General features: G+C 38.6%; 1 protein-coding gene across 3 annotated transcripts in view; it reads left to right on the forward strand.

Moving 5' to 3' along the window:
* CACNA2D1 (calcium voltage-gated channel auxiliary subunit alpha2delta 1) overlaps positions 1–13,821 on the forward strand; it is a 405,284-nt gene that overhangs the window by 178,236 nt on the left and 213,227 nt on the right. For all 3 annotated transcript variants that reach the window (XM_086745696.1, XM_086745707.1, XM_086745713.1), the window contains exon 4: positions 9,445–9,504. In XM_086745696.1, coding sequence (XP_086601822.1) covers positions 9,445–9,504 — 60 coding nt within the window. The remainder of the gene's footprint in view (positions 1–9,444; positions 9,505–13,821) is intronic.

Below are 13,821 nucleotides of genomic sequence, written 5' to 3' on the forward strand. Positions count from 1 at the left end.
CTCCAATCATAGAACACAGTTTTGTGCTCCCTCTGTGCTTCATTGTGGCTGTATTTGATTTGTCTTATTCTCTGGTACTCTGAAAGGTGCCCTCCTGCAATGTTTTGTGCCTGTAGTTCATTTATCCCATTGACTGTTCATGTAAGGTTTCTTTTTCATCTAGTGCAGGTGTTCTTACTAGTTACGATTATGAACATTAGAGACCAGGCTGAGGTGGAAACAAGTAAGTTTCCAGACAGGTACCGACCGGTCCTTGACAGCATCCCTCCTAAAACTTCCATAGGTTGTGCAGTTACCTAGGTGTGTACCCAGTTACACTGCTTTTCCAGAAGTTGTTAGCATATTCTATTTATTTGTTTGGTTTTTTTTTTTTCAATCTGTCAGTGATGATTTTTGGTGATGGATAGTTCCAGCTGTTCTGAGATTTGTTTTCAGGATAGTATCAAAGATTGTTTTACCTTGACTGTACATTTGACTACTTTCAGAGTCATGGTAAATTCTTCAATACTCAAAATAAGAGAAAGGAAGAAATAGGAAAGAAGAGCTCTTTCTAGCTCATATTTTAGAGAAGGGCTGCTTTTATGTAGTGGAGAAGTGCTACTGTGCCAAATGGTCTTTTAATTTTATGCTTTTTGACTCCTCTTATATGATAGCTTTGTCAGAGACAGGTGATTGCACATGACATTTTAGATGTCAAAAGCCACATGTATGATATATTAATTTAGGCTCTCTCTATTTCAGTTTTCTCTATTAAAATCAATATGATTATTCATGTGAGAATGCATTAACTTCACCTGCAATATTTTAATCTCAAGCACTCAAGTTCAGATTTGACTTCCTATTGATTTTGGATCTTGTTTAGACGAGTGGCTTCATTTCTTTTAAGTCTTCTGCTTTGGAACTGGAAAACCACTAGAAGGGTAAAATTTATCTGTAGAGTCAGTCTAATTCTTCCTTCACACATTTGATTAAACAATAGAAATACAGATTGTCCTGAGTCATAAAGAATTATTTTCACTACAGCTGTTAACAGATACAGAAATCCTTTAAATCCCTGTCTTCTAAGTATGTGGAGGGTGATAATAAATTTTTTTCATTAGATTTCTTTTTAGCCAACATGACATCCTTGTGTTGGATGTGAGGTTAGAAAAACTGATTAAGAAGGCCTGAAATAGAATTACTGTTCATGTGAATAAAGCAGAAATGGCTTGAAATGTATTAGAGAAGCACACAGAATATGTAAACTAATTTTCTGTTTATTGTTTAATTAAAGTTGTCTTTTGAAATCTATAGCTCTATTAGGAAAAAAAATCTACCAGTTTAGGTTGTTGGTAACGGTTAATAGTGGAAGACAAAGTTTGAGGCGTTATTTTGAATTTTACTTGTCCTAGTTTAGCCCCGCTCGGGACAAGATTATGCAGTCACTCACTCACTCTTCCCACTGTCCTAGGGAATAGGGGGAGATAATATAAGAAAAAGGCTTGAGGTTTGAGATAAGGACTGGGAGAGATCACTGTTACTCGACCTTGGGAAAACTATTTATTTATTACTAAATCCAAAGCAGGATAATGAGAAAGAGAACAAAGTAACGTCTCCCCACCCCTCCCTCTTCCCAGGCTTAACTTTATGCTCAGTTATCTCTACCTCCTTCCCCCCAGCCCCGAGTGGCACAGGGTGGAGTAGGGAATGGGGGTTATGGTCAGTTCGTCACATGTCGATTTTCACCACTCGTTCCTTCTCGGGGGAAGAACTCCTCACATTCCTCCCCTGCTCCAGTTTGGAGTCAATCCCACAGCCTACAGTACTTCATGAACTGCTCCAGCGTGGGTAGTTTTTCCACGGGGTGCAGTCCCTTCAGAACAGCTGCCCCGGCATGGGGTCCTCCACTGGCTGCAGGGGGATCTCTGCTCCACTGTGGGCCTCCATGGGCTGCAGGGGCACAGCCTGCTCCACCACGGGCTGCACCACGGGCTGCAGGGGAATCTCTGTGGGAGCAACATTACTCCTCTCCCTCCTTCACTGACCTTGGTGTCTGCAGCCATTCCTCTCACAATAAATTCTCCACAGTCGGCTCAGGCAGATGCCTCTCAGGTTCTCTTCACATCTCATCTCCACTTTGTGCAGCTGGACTGGGCGGAGTCAGGCCCAGTCGGCCGCACGGTGGGAGGCCAGAGGGTGAGGCCTGCAAGGACCCACAAGGCTCGCGCCTCCCCATCTCTGCCCCTGCTCCAGCTTTTTCACTTCTTCTTCTTTTTATTTTTTTTTTTATTTTCCCCTTCTTAAATACATTATCGCAGAGGTATTATCAGGGAACATTCTGCTACCAGTTGGCTCGGCCCTGGCCAGCAGTGGGTCTGCCCTGGGCCCGGCCGAGTCCACTGGACAAAGGGGAAACTTCTAGCAGCTTCTTGCAGAAACTGCCACCATAGCCCCACCTCACTGAACAAAACCAACACAGTAGTCCAGTGTATGATAACATCAGCTTTTAAAAAAATTGTACTAATTGCTGATGGTATTAGATTATATATACATTTAGACTAGTAATTTATATGAAGAGTCTTTGGTAAGTCTCACAATGTCAGCTGACCTCTAATATATCCTTTTCCCTTATGAATATGACTCATCAGCTTCTTCAGAAGTGAAAGTGGCTCCAGGCTGTAGCTGGGAAATATACTATGCAAGGTCTATGTTGAGTATAGGAGATAAATTATAAATATACTCTTTGTGACCTTATATGCTTCAGATGTCCTCATTAACAGACCACAGATCAGATTGCCATCCTGTGGCACAGCAGATGACAGAGTAGGAGAGAGGCTGTGATTCTCTAGTGGAAATAACACCATCTTGCAGATCAGGATAAAACAAATCCTACTGTTGGTTACCATTAAAAAAAAAAATCTTTAAAACTATGAGTAAGTATTAAAATTCTGGTTACACTTATACTGAGGATTATGGTATTTACATAATGGCAGTTCTTATTTGAGGTAGGGAAATGCAAATTATCATGAAAACTTATGTGCTACAGTGTTAGCGATCAAAATATTTAAAAGCAAAAAAAAATACTTGGAAGAGGAGATCTTAAACCTTTAAGTTAAAGTTTAAATCAGCAAAATTAGGTATGTGCTTGGTTCAGTCTAAGAGATTGTTTTACAGCTGGGACCATCATATTAAAACGTATGTGCCACAGCTTAATCAAATCTAGATCAACTTCTGTGTTGATAATTATTATGAATGCCCACTTGTGAGAAAGGCCATATAGCCTTAAGAGTTACATGTAAAAAGGTAATCAGTTCCTATTAACCCCTCCTACGCCCCACTGGCAGTATGGAAATAAAGACAAAGAAAAGTAAATCCGTATGTATTTATATGGGAGTTATGGTCTTGCTATCTTTAGCACTGCCATGCTCTCTTTTGGGCTACTGACCTTCCAATTTTCCAGTGTTACTTTTTGAAATCACACCCCCTTCGGCCAAACCGGGTGATCTTTTTTATTCATAGGGTAATAGGAAATTAATGAATAGGGTAATTAATGGGTATTTGGCTAATTTATTGCCAATAATTACTTCAGAAATATAACATACTCCATGCAAGTAAGGGCAGTCAAGTCAAGTTGGAAGAAAATAGTTCTAATTTGGTTTAGTACAGAAAGTAAAAGCTTACTCAGGTGAAAATGCAATTCTTTAAAATTCTATCAGTCTGTATTAAAGCTCTAGTGAGATAACAATATCAGTCTTCCCTTGGCACTTCAGACACCTTATCTTAGTCTTACAAAATATTTTCCTCATGTTTCTCTCCTGTAATTTGTGTGTGATTCATAATCATCTACAGAAGAACAATAATTGTCTTTCAGATACGTGTATGCAAACTATGTTTGAAACAGCTTTTACACATCCTCCTTGTGGCTTTTACAGTTTTCATGCAAGAACAGTCTTGGATATTTGGATTGTATTTTAAAATCCGGATTTGAAGTTCATTATATGTTTCTACATTCTTCTGTTTAAGCTTGATATTGATATATTCTCCCTGGGTATTTATCTTCTTAAAATAACCTAAAAATTCTGTAGATTTGGCATTTTAGAAAGCTTTGTGGGGCTATAATAACTCCAAGCTTACACATTTTATAATAGCTTAATATATCAAAGAGTAGTCAAATATTATTTTCAAGATAAAGTACTTAAAGGAGAGTGAGAAGCACAAAAAAAGAGATTGATTTCATTGTACTGAATATAATTGTAATTGGGCCATTAGCTGACAGAATTCTGTGCTGACTAGGAGCAGATAAAGATATGACATACGCCCACAAAAATGAAGGCTGGAAGATGAATAGGTCTTCTAGGGAGTTGATCTTTACAGATCAGATAAAGATTCTTCGGGTCTCTTTCTTGCAGTCTGTGCTACATCAAAAGCTGTCTTTCAGAGACAGTAACGTGCACTTGGAATCTAGGGACAAGACCTTTGAAAATGGACAGTTTTGAGACTGACAGGCAGCTGGTCTTTGGGGTTTTTTTGCTGGCTTTTGGGGGTTTGTTGGTTTTTTGTTTGGTTTTTTTTTTTTGTGTGTAATCTTTTGTAATCCCTTTAAAAGATTTAAGAAACTACTAGTGGCAGGTTACTCTTGACTTAGAATCATAGAATCATAGACTTATTTCAAAGTTTGATTAAAAATACTTGTTTATTGGTGGTGGCTGTCTTTCAAGGGATAATTGTTATTTTATTGATGATCTAAGTATTCTGAAAGTTCCAGAAGAGTTATAGAACACTGGAACAGGTTGCCCAGAAAGGTGGTGGAGGCCCCATCTCTGGAAACGTTCAAGGCCAGGCTGGATGAGGCTCTGAGCAACCCGACCTAGTCAGGGATGTCCCTGCTCCTTGCAGGGAGGTTGGACTAGATGACCTTTGAAGGTCCCTTCCAACCTTAACCATTCTATGATTCTATGATTCTATGATTCTATAATGCATTCTGAACAATAGATATTTAGGAAATAGCAAGACAGTAAGCAGTTCTCATTCATTTAAAAAAAGAAAAGAAATTAAAAAGTAGAAATAATTGTTGCATCTAGGAACATTTATTAAACAAATACTTGTTTAACTACAGTGTTTTCAAGCACCTAAAATTTGACCTCAGCTGCTGTGTCAATCTCAGTGGCTAAATCTGGCCTCAGCCGTTTTGATGTCTTAGAAGCACCATCTCACAACTCTTTTGGGCATCCTCCAAAAACATAGGGATAGAATAACAGCACTTGGTTAGCTTTTGCAGCCCTGTCTTCCTGATCTTGGTTTCTCAATTTGCGTCCTACTTCAGAGTAATTCGAGTATCATAGCCATAATCTGAGAATCCCTATTCTCCAGCAGACTGACCAAAGTAGGATTTTTAAAAATACCTCAAAGTAAGGCAGAGTGTTTCTGTTAAGTGTTAGTTTTGTTCCATTTCCCCATTTTAGTGATGTTTACTTTTTCATCCCCTCTATCTAAAAAGAAGGTGTTAAATAGAGCTTCATTCAAGGCCTAAAATGATCTCACAGCTTTCATCTTCACAGCACTCATACGAGGCATGGAGCAAGAAATTATTAAAGCCCAATATGCAGAAATATTATTAGGCATATTTATTTTAGAACAAATTCTACTTACGTTCTTAAGTATAAAAACATGAATCTCAACATTTTAGTATTTGCTGGAGAAATCTGTAGGGAACTGCAGTGGGTCACGGTGTTAAAGAAGGTGTTACCTTATTAAACCCTCATTGTAATGAGAGGGAAAATGGGAAGTGTCAGGTGTCAGACGGCTGTTGTGTTGCTCCTCTGTTAGCGTTCTCCAGAGACTCTTCCATCAAAACAGGGAAGGCAAGACCTGACATTTGCATGCCTCAAAAGGAAAAAGGCATGATTTCTTTGAGCGAGATGAAAAATTAGTCTCTCCTTGTGTCACAATAAAGGGCATAGGTAACTTGGGTTTGCATCACAATCTAGCTGTTTTTGACCCAGGAGTCTTGACTTCTTACTCTGGCTCTTAACAAAGTTCTCTCTATGGAAGGGTGAATATCTAAATTATTAGACTCCATGTTGCTGTAGCAGCAAGGTTCTTCTTGCACAGAAATGAAAAACTTCTGAGAACACCTTAGCTTCATTATATATATATGTGTGTGTGTATTTTTTTTTTAATTTCATACTCTTCCCTTATCTTTCCTAGAGAATACAAGATATTACGCATGAGAGAATGATACTGTTTTTTCTTTTACAGACTTCCTATGAGTCAACCCGTATATTTTGACACACTCAGTTCTTGAAAATTAAGTGCATGATCTGTGTCTTTGTGGTAGCCTGCACATAAACATTGATAAAGAGCCTTCTGCTGGAGATGAGCTGGGTAATCAGGATACTGTAGTAGACTGGTCTTTGAGAAATAATCCTGTATGTTTTTTGCATATGTAACTTACTTAGCTGTAGAATCACGAGATTGTTCTGTTGCAGTTACAGAAGGTGAAAGTACAATATTTGTCCCCGTTTTGAGAGATCAAATAACTTATTCTTGTGACCATTCAACTTACAGATTTATTCTAGTCCTGGCTAACAGCCACTCTACTGACTACTAATAATTTGTGTAGCATTTATAGGAATTACTGATAGAAAATATGATCTGTTTCAGGGAAAACAATACTGGATTGGTATCAAGTTGCCTAGGATTTCATTCTATCTTTGACATAGCCTACCAGGAAATACGCTCTAAAAATATATTCCAACTAAACTTTTGGATATAGTTTGGAAAGTTGTTCTAATAACTAGCACAAAATTTAAATTAATTGTTATGCAGTAGAGCAAAATGCAGGAATCCTTCAGTTAAGCAGTGAAGAAGACATCGAAGAGGTGTCTCAGCCTATTGCCAGAGCCAGTGTACATAGGCCTGGCTCATGGTTATGTGTACTTCCAGCAACGTGTTGAGTTTTGCTTTTTTGGAGTCAAGGAACAACCATTTTCTCATTGTTCATTTATTGTTTCTCTGTAACCAGTTGCTTGTGCTTTTGTATGAGCTTGATTACCTTTAACAGAGCTCTGTACACATACTCCAAATTACACCTTTTCATTTTGGGAGCTATTTTAAGATACAAAGAGCGGTAGGAATTGCATTTAGTGTTATTTTAGCAGGTTACTTAAACTGTTATGATAGGTTCTAATTTAAATCTGACTGAAAAATTCTTCAACGAGAATAAGAATACAATATCTCATTGGCAGGGGATATTCTTTTTTTCTCCATTTGAGACCAAAAAAAACCAACCCCAAACCAACAAAACCCAAAAAAACCCTATATATTTTTTATTTGCTTTTAGCATTTTTGCTTTATAGTGCAGATTAGCTGAGGAATCTACCAACTTTTTGTGGAGCTGAGGAATTTCAAGTGTGGCTGCAGTTCTTTCTATGCAAAATTCCTACTAAATGTTCTTATATATTTCCCTTCATAATCCATCTAGCAGTTTGTGCATTTGGGTTTTACTGTCTTATGTGGAAAACAATTGCAGTTCTCTGGATACCTTAAGGCAATGAAGCAGACTGTGAGGGAAATCTGAGGGCAGTGTTAACTGCAGCTGTTTACATGTGTAGTAAGTGTTACATCTTGCTTTGCTGCAGTCTTGTGAAACATGACTTGAACTCATCAGAGGATATGCAAATTTAGATGCAGAACTGATATATTAAATGAAGAAATGAGGTGGACAAAATTGTTCTAGTATATTACCAGAAAACTGAAAATACTATGAGTATTTGAGGTGTTTGTCCAGTGCAGTCAAGGGGGAGTTGTACTGTGCTTTTTCCCAGTGTAATGCCTCAAATTATATCATAGTTTTCTTTTGTAAATATAGTATACTTGGCTACTCTGGAGGGCACCTCCAGTTGGCAATGCCTGTAAGATGCTAATAGCTTTCTATGAGCTAAGAATAATTTGAATTGACAATAAAATGAATGAGTGGGGACACTTATTTTCTGGCAGCAGAGTACATACATAGGTTTGTTGTTGGTTTGGTTTGGTTTTTTTTTTTAATATAGAATGATTGCAAATGTAAAAGAAAGGAAAAGATCCTAAGTTTTACTTTGTGACATTTATCATCCTGATAGTTAGAGCGGGGACAGAGATTGCCCTCCTGGGATCAGATAACATAGCGGTTGCTATCCTGGATGGGCTGAGGTGAGGTTCTGACAGCACTATCTCTCTGATTCCAGCTTACGTGAACTTTCTGGTCATACTCCTTTTCATTGTTAGCAAGAACTGACAGTTGACTCAACTGAAAGTGTGACTTAGCCCACCAGTTCATTTTGTGTAGGAATTGGTCTGAATATTGAAGGGATCGTCAGGCTTACTGTGCACCTATTGTTACACAGTAAAGCGTTTTCATCCCTAGTTATCTGGTGGATATAGCCAGGCTATTTCTGTTAGAAAGGGATCGTGACTCCCTAGAAACAGTTGCTAAAATTTTTATTGGGCTGTAAGATAATTTAGTTCTTGAAGTCAGTCACTCAACAATTAGGACATGACTGAGTCCACATGAACTACATTCACATCAGGTAGCTGCTTCTTCAGCGTGAACTCGCTTACTTCCAGGATGGCTGCTTGCCTGCAGGGCTGTGGCACTGGGGATGCTGTGTGCAGCTGAGCTGGAGAACATGCATTATGCTTGGCAACTTTCATATGCAAAATTGTAGTAAACTCCTCATAAGCATGTACAAACAGCTTTTTTTTAAAGACATAATTTTATATGAGGAGGGACATGTGACCCGCACAATAGATGCGGCTGTACAGGAGACTGATTTGAAAGACCATCACCTGATCATTCCTGTGCACTGTGCTTTGCTTCCCGTGGGGCTGACTGGACAAACTGGATGTCTTTCAAATTAATTTAAATAGGAAAAAAAGCCCTCCAGAAGCATGCCTGTTACTCTCCAGTTGCTAATGTGTATTCGGTCTGTGGGACCAGACTACAGCTAGTCCAAACTACTGAGTTTTTATGGGTCCCTAATAATCACAGGGGATGTCAGTACTTCCTATAATTTAAGTTAAATAATTTAATGGAGAAATAAATGTCCATAATACAGCGGTTTAAGATTCTAATAAATACTTGTAATTGCATAGTAGATTAGATTAATATGTATAAGGCAAGGTGTTGTAAGGAGAAAGTATTTTCAGAAGGATATTGAAGGATTTTGAACTTAACTAGAACTTCTTAAATGACATTGGAATGAGGTTAAGTTTTCTAATGCATTATTACACAATAGCATTTTTAAATGAAATGATGCATATTTACTTAAATATGCATAATTTTCAAGTAAGTGCAAAAAACAGATATATAGAAAATTATATAGAGAAAACATGCAAATGAATAAAATAAAAAAGAAAGACTTTGCTATATGATGAATCAATAAAGACTGAAATATATGTCCTCTCTCTCTCTTTCATCTTCAGCGTCTTGCTAAAGAAGCAGAGAAGTACCAAGCATCACATCAGTGGAGGGATGAGTTTGGGGTAAGTTTGAGTTTTTCTCATTTTAATCTTCTCGAACTTTTCCTCTTTGATATGTTAACTATGTTCTTACAAACATGTTCTTTATATGTCCATGGAAGTAATCATTGACTCTGAATGGGCATTTTATTTCATTCAGTAAACAGAGTCTCAATCTGGGTGTCTCGAGAATAAAGGGTACTTTTCACTTAAGAAGATCACAGGGAGCTTTGCAGATGCAGGGATGTAGCTTTCAGGTGTCCACAAGACATCAGTTTGTTTTGACATACAAGGAACGGTTGCAGAGAAGACATCTGAGAGGTGGTTACTATCAGTTAAAAGTGTACTACTCCAAGCACTGAAGCACAGAATCATAGAAAAGATTTTTACAAGTTGTTTTTGTTTATGTCATGGAAAAAAGCAGGAAAAAGCTTAATACAGAAGGGTTTTGTTGTCTACATGAGTGTTTATATTGAGTCATGGACTGCTTCTTTTGGAATAATTTTCTGTACTCTAATAACTGCATCTCTTCTCTTAAATATTCTAGTAATACTGAAAGAGACCCTAACCCGGTCAAAACACTAAGCTATCTTCTTCAGTCATTTCAAACTACTGAAAAACAGGAGAGATTATTGTAAAATGTACATCATTAATTCTTTATTACCTATCAAGCAAAATTAATGTTGTGCTGCATGATTATAAACCTGTTAATTTTAGGCTACTGTTCCTTCCTAAGTGTCAAAGTCATTAATTACACCTTCATTACCTGTTCCTTCAGAAATAAAAGCAGATGGTGCTTTTATGTGATGCTGCTACAAACCTAGACTGTGTTTGCACATACACTAGAGTAATACTGGCACACAGTTAAATGCACAGTGCTTTTCTGTAATGTCCTTTCTGATCCAGTGTTCCTCAGACACTCAAAGGTGGAGTACTGGAAACAAACAAACCAACCAAATCATAAGGTGAGCACAAGTAATTCAGATAAGAGGAACTGGCTTTTAGGAGTGCAAAGATGGTCTGGACACAGCCTGAATGGTTTTCAGTGTGCTCTCTGCACAGGCACCACTTCTTATACATGGTAAAACATGGAATGGATGTTCCATAGGGATGCAAAAATGAGAATGCTCCAGTGACTCTTTCTGCTAACGGCCCTCTGTTTTGAACAGAAAACAAAACCTACAGGTTTGATTGATAGACTTAGTGCAGAGCAGTGTGAATACAGACAGATGCTCTTTCTACTCATTTTGTTTCTTATTGTACACACTGGCATCACATCAAAACCACTGTCTCACCTTTTGGTTCTCTTTTTGCCCTTTACTTGCAGTAGAAGTCAGTCATACCAGAGAGGCTTCTGGTCTTATCAGAATTCATTGCCAAGGAGAGATCTCAAAGTAATGTTGAAATGTGGTTTTATATTAATGTTGTGGCTCAGGCAAAGACTATGGTCAGAATAAAATAAAAAATAAATGTGGTTGGATTTATAATAAAGTAACTGCAAACCAAGCCTGTACTGTACTAGTCTGAATTTGGATGAGAACAGTGTGCACTGTGTAATAACCTTGACATTAGGTTATGCAATTAAATTTCAAATAAGTGTATTAAGCTTCTTATAATTTAATTTGTTCCATTTTTGCCAGAAGTAATCTTTCTTCTCTTCTGGCCTACTTTTTAGAAAGTGCCTACTCAAATTAGTTTGCACACAGATCTTTCCGATAAACTTAATTTTCACTGGAAGATTCATTCTGCTAGTGGCTGTAATGGCAAAATAGAAGATATACTGTAAAACTTTCTGCAGATGAGGGTTCTTAAAGTACTTCTGATAGCATTATGAATGGTTTTTGTCATACTATATGAGGGTTATTTCTTGTCCAGGATTTGGTTCTGGGTGATGAAAGCCCTTCCAGTAGCATTGCCCAGGAGCCACTGTAGAAGGAAACTCTTTGGGACAGTCTATTTCTGCTTCTAATGAGCTCACGATCAGCAAGATCCTTGACAGCCAGCTTGCAGCTGAACAGTGGCCTCTGGAGTTTTAAGGAGAAAATATCACAAACATTCCTTCTAGGGAAGTACATATAGGCTGACTTCAGTGGAACAAATCCAAAAAAGGAAGGGCAAAGAGGGCTGGCCAAGATGTATACAGAGCTACAAGGGATGTGTCAATCAGAACACGGCCAGAGTGCCTGTTCTAACACCTTATTCAAAATATGAATGTTTATTGCATAGTTTGCAGCAAAAGAAGCATGTAAACATTAAAGATTTTAATTTGCAGGTTAATATCACAGTATAATAAAAATTCAATATCCTCAGAAAAGGTATTTTAAAATTAGCTGGTATAGGGAAAAATCTTTCAAAATCCAGGTTTGGTCGCATCATCTTATTTTTGTTATTTTGGCTAATAACTGCATGTGAGCACTGTCAGAATTCTCTTAAGGAAAGAGAATTTTTTCTTAAGACAAAAAAGTTGGGACTAAACCATTGATACAAACACATATCTATCTCTACTACTGAAATCCCATTTTCGTGCTAATTGTAATTGAATGAGGGTGGAATTTCTTCCAATATTTCTAGTACTATAGCGTATTAAATTCCAGCTGCTTCAAGAAAACCAAGCAAAGAAAAACAAAAGTAAAAATTTAAGTTTTGGCTTTTTGATAGATCAATAGATAAATGAATCTTGACCAAAGTTTAAGAATTATCCAGGGAACCACATGCCTGTCAGGCTGACCTTGGGGCCAGGGAAGGTTATGGAGAGGTTCATTGTGAGTGCCGTCACATGCCACACACGAGACAATCAGGTGATCAGGCTCAGTCAGCATGGGTTTATGAAAGGCAGCTCCTGCTTGACCAACCTGATCTCCTTCTGTGACAAGGTGATCCACTTACTGGATGAGGAAGGCTGTGGATGTTATCTACCTAGACTTTAGTAAAACCTTTGACACTGTTTCCCACAGCATTCTCCTGGAGAAGCTGGCTGCTCATGGCTTGGATGGACGTACTCTGCTGGGTAAAAAATTGTCTGAATGGCCAGGCCCAGAGAGTTGTGGTGAATGGAGTTAAATTCAGTTGGCAGACAGTTGCAAGTCATGTTCCCCAGGGCTCGGTATTGGGGCCAGTTCTGTTTAATATCTTTATCAATGATCTGGATGAGGGGATTGAGTGCACCCTCAGTAGGTTTGCAGGTGACACCAAGTTGGATAGGAGTGTTGATCTACTTGAGGGTAGGAAGGCTCTACAGGGGGATCTGGACAGGCTGGATTGATGGGCCAAGGCCAACTGTATGATCTTCAAGGGCCAAGTGCTGGGCCCTGCGCCTGGATCAAAACAACCCCATGCAATCCTGCAGACTTAGGGAAGAGTGGCTGGAAAGTTGCCTGGCAGAAAGACTTAGAGGTATTCGTCAACAGCCGGCTGAACATGAGCTGGCAGTGTGTCCAGGTGGCCAAGAAGTCCAACAGCATTCTGGCTTGCATGAGGAACAGTATGGCCAACAGGAGTAGGGAAATGGTTGTGCCCCTGTACTTGGCACTGGTGAGGCCACATCTTGGATACAGTCTTCAGTTTTGGGCCCCTGACTAAGAAAGATACTGAGGTGCTGGAATGTGCCCAAAGAAGGGCAACAAAGTCGGTGAAGGAGGAGGAGCCTGAGGGAACTGGGGTTGTTTAGCCTGCAGAAAAGGAGGCTGAAGGGAGACCTTACTGCTCTCTACCTGAAAGGAGGTTGTAGCCAGGTGAGTGTCCTTCTGTTTTCCAAAGTAACAAGTGATAGGATGAGATTAAATGGCCTCAAGTTGTGCCAGGGGAGGTTTAGATTAATTTTTCTTTACCAAAAGGGTTATCAAGCATTGGAACAGGCTGCCCAGGGAAGTGGTGGAGTCACCATCCCTGGAGATATTTAAAAGACGTGTAGATATATTGCTTAGGGACGTGGTTTCATGGTGGACTTGGCAGTGTTAGCTTAGTGGTTGGACTTAAGGATCTTAAAGGTCTTTTCCAACCTAAATGATTCTATGTTTCTTTAATTCTAAAGTTAAAATTTTATTTTTGTTTTGTCTGAAATAACTTATTCATGCTCACCAAAACCAAAAATAGCCATCGACATAGAAATTTCAGATTGATAAGAATTTGAACCTGGGAAGCTGTGACCCAGCAACTTCTTGAACAGAGGGTATCTGGTGTTAGCTAAAGTATTTTCGTATTCCTATCCTGCTGTCACCTTGCTTAGCTTTCTAAATACACAGATTGACACTGGGGGCTATCTATATTATTTTTATTAATCAGTGAACACTTTTTAGGTGTGTATTGAATCTCAAAAGCAAAAATAAGTCTAAAACAAGTTAA

The sequence above is a fragment of the Chlamydotis macqueenii genome, chromosome 1 (genome assembly GCF_036417535.1).
Source record: "Chlamydotis macqueenii isolate bChlMac1 chromosome 1, bChlMac1.mat, whole genome shotgun sequence".
Lineage (NCBI taxonomy): Eukaryota > Metazoa > Chordata > Aves > Otidiformes > Otididae > Chlamydotis > Chlamydotis macqueenii.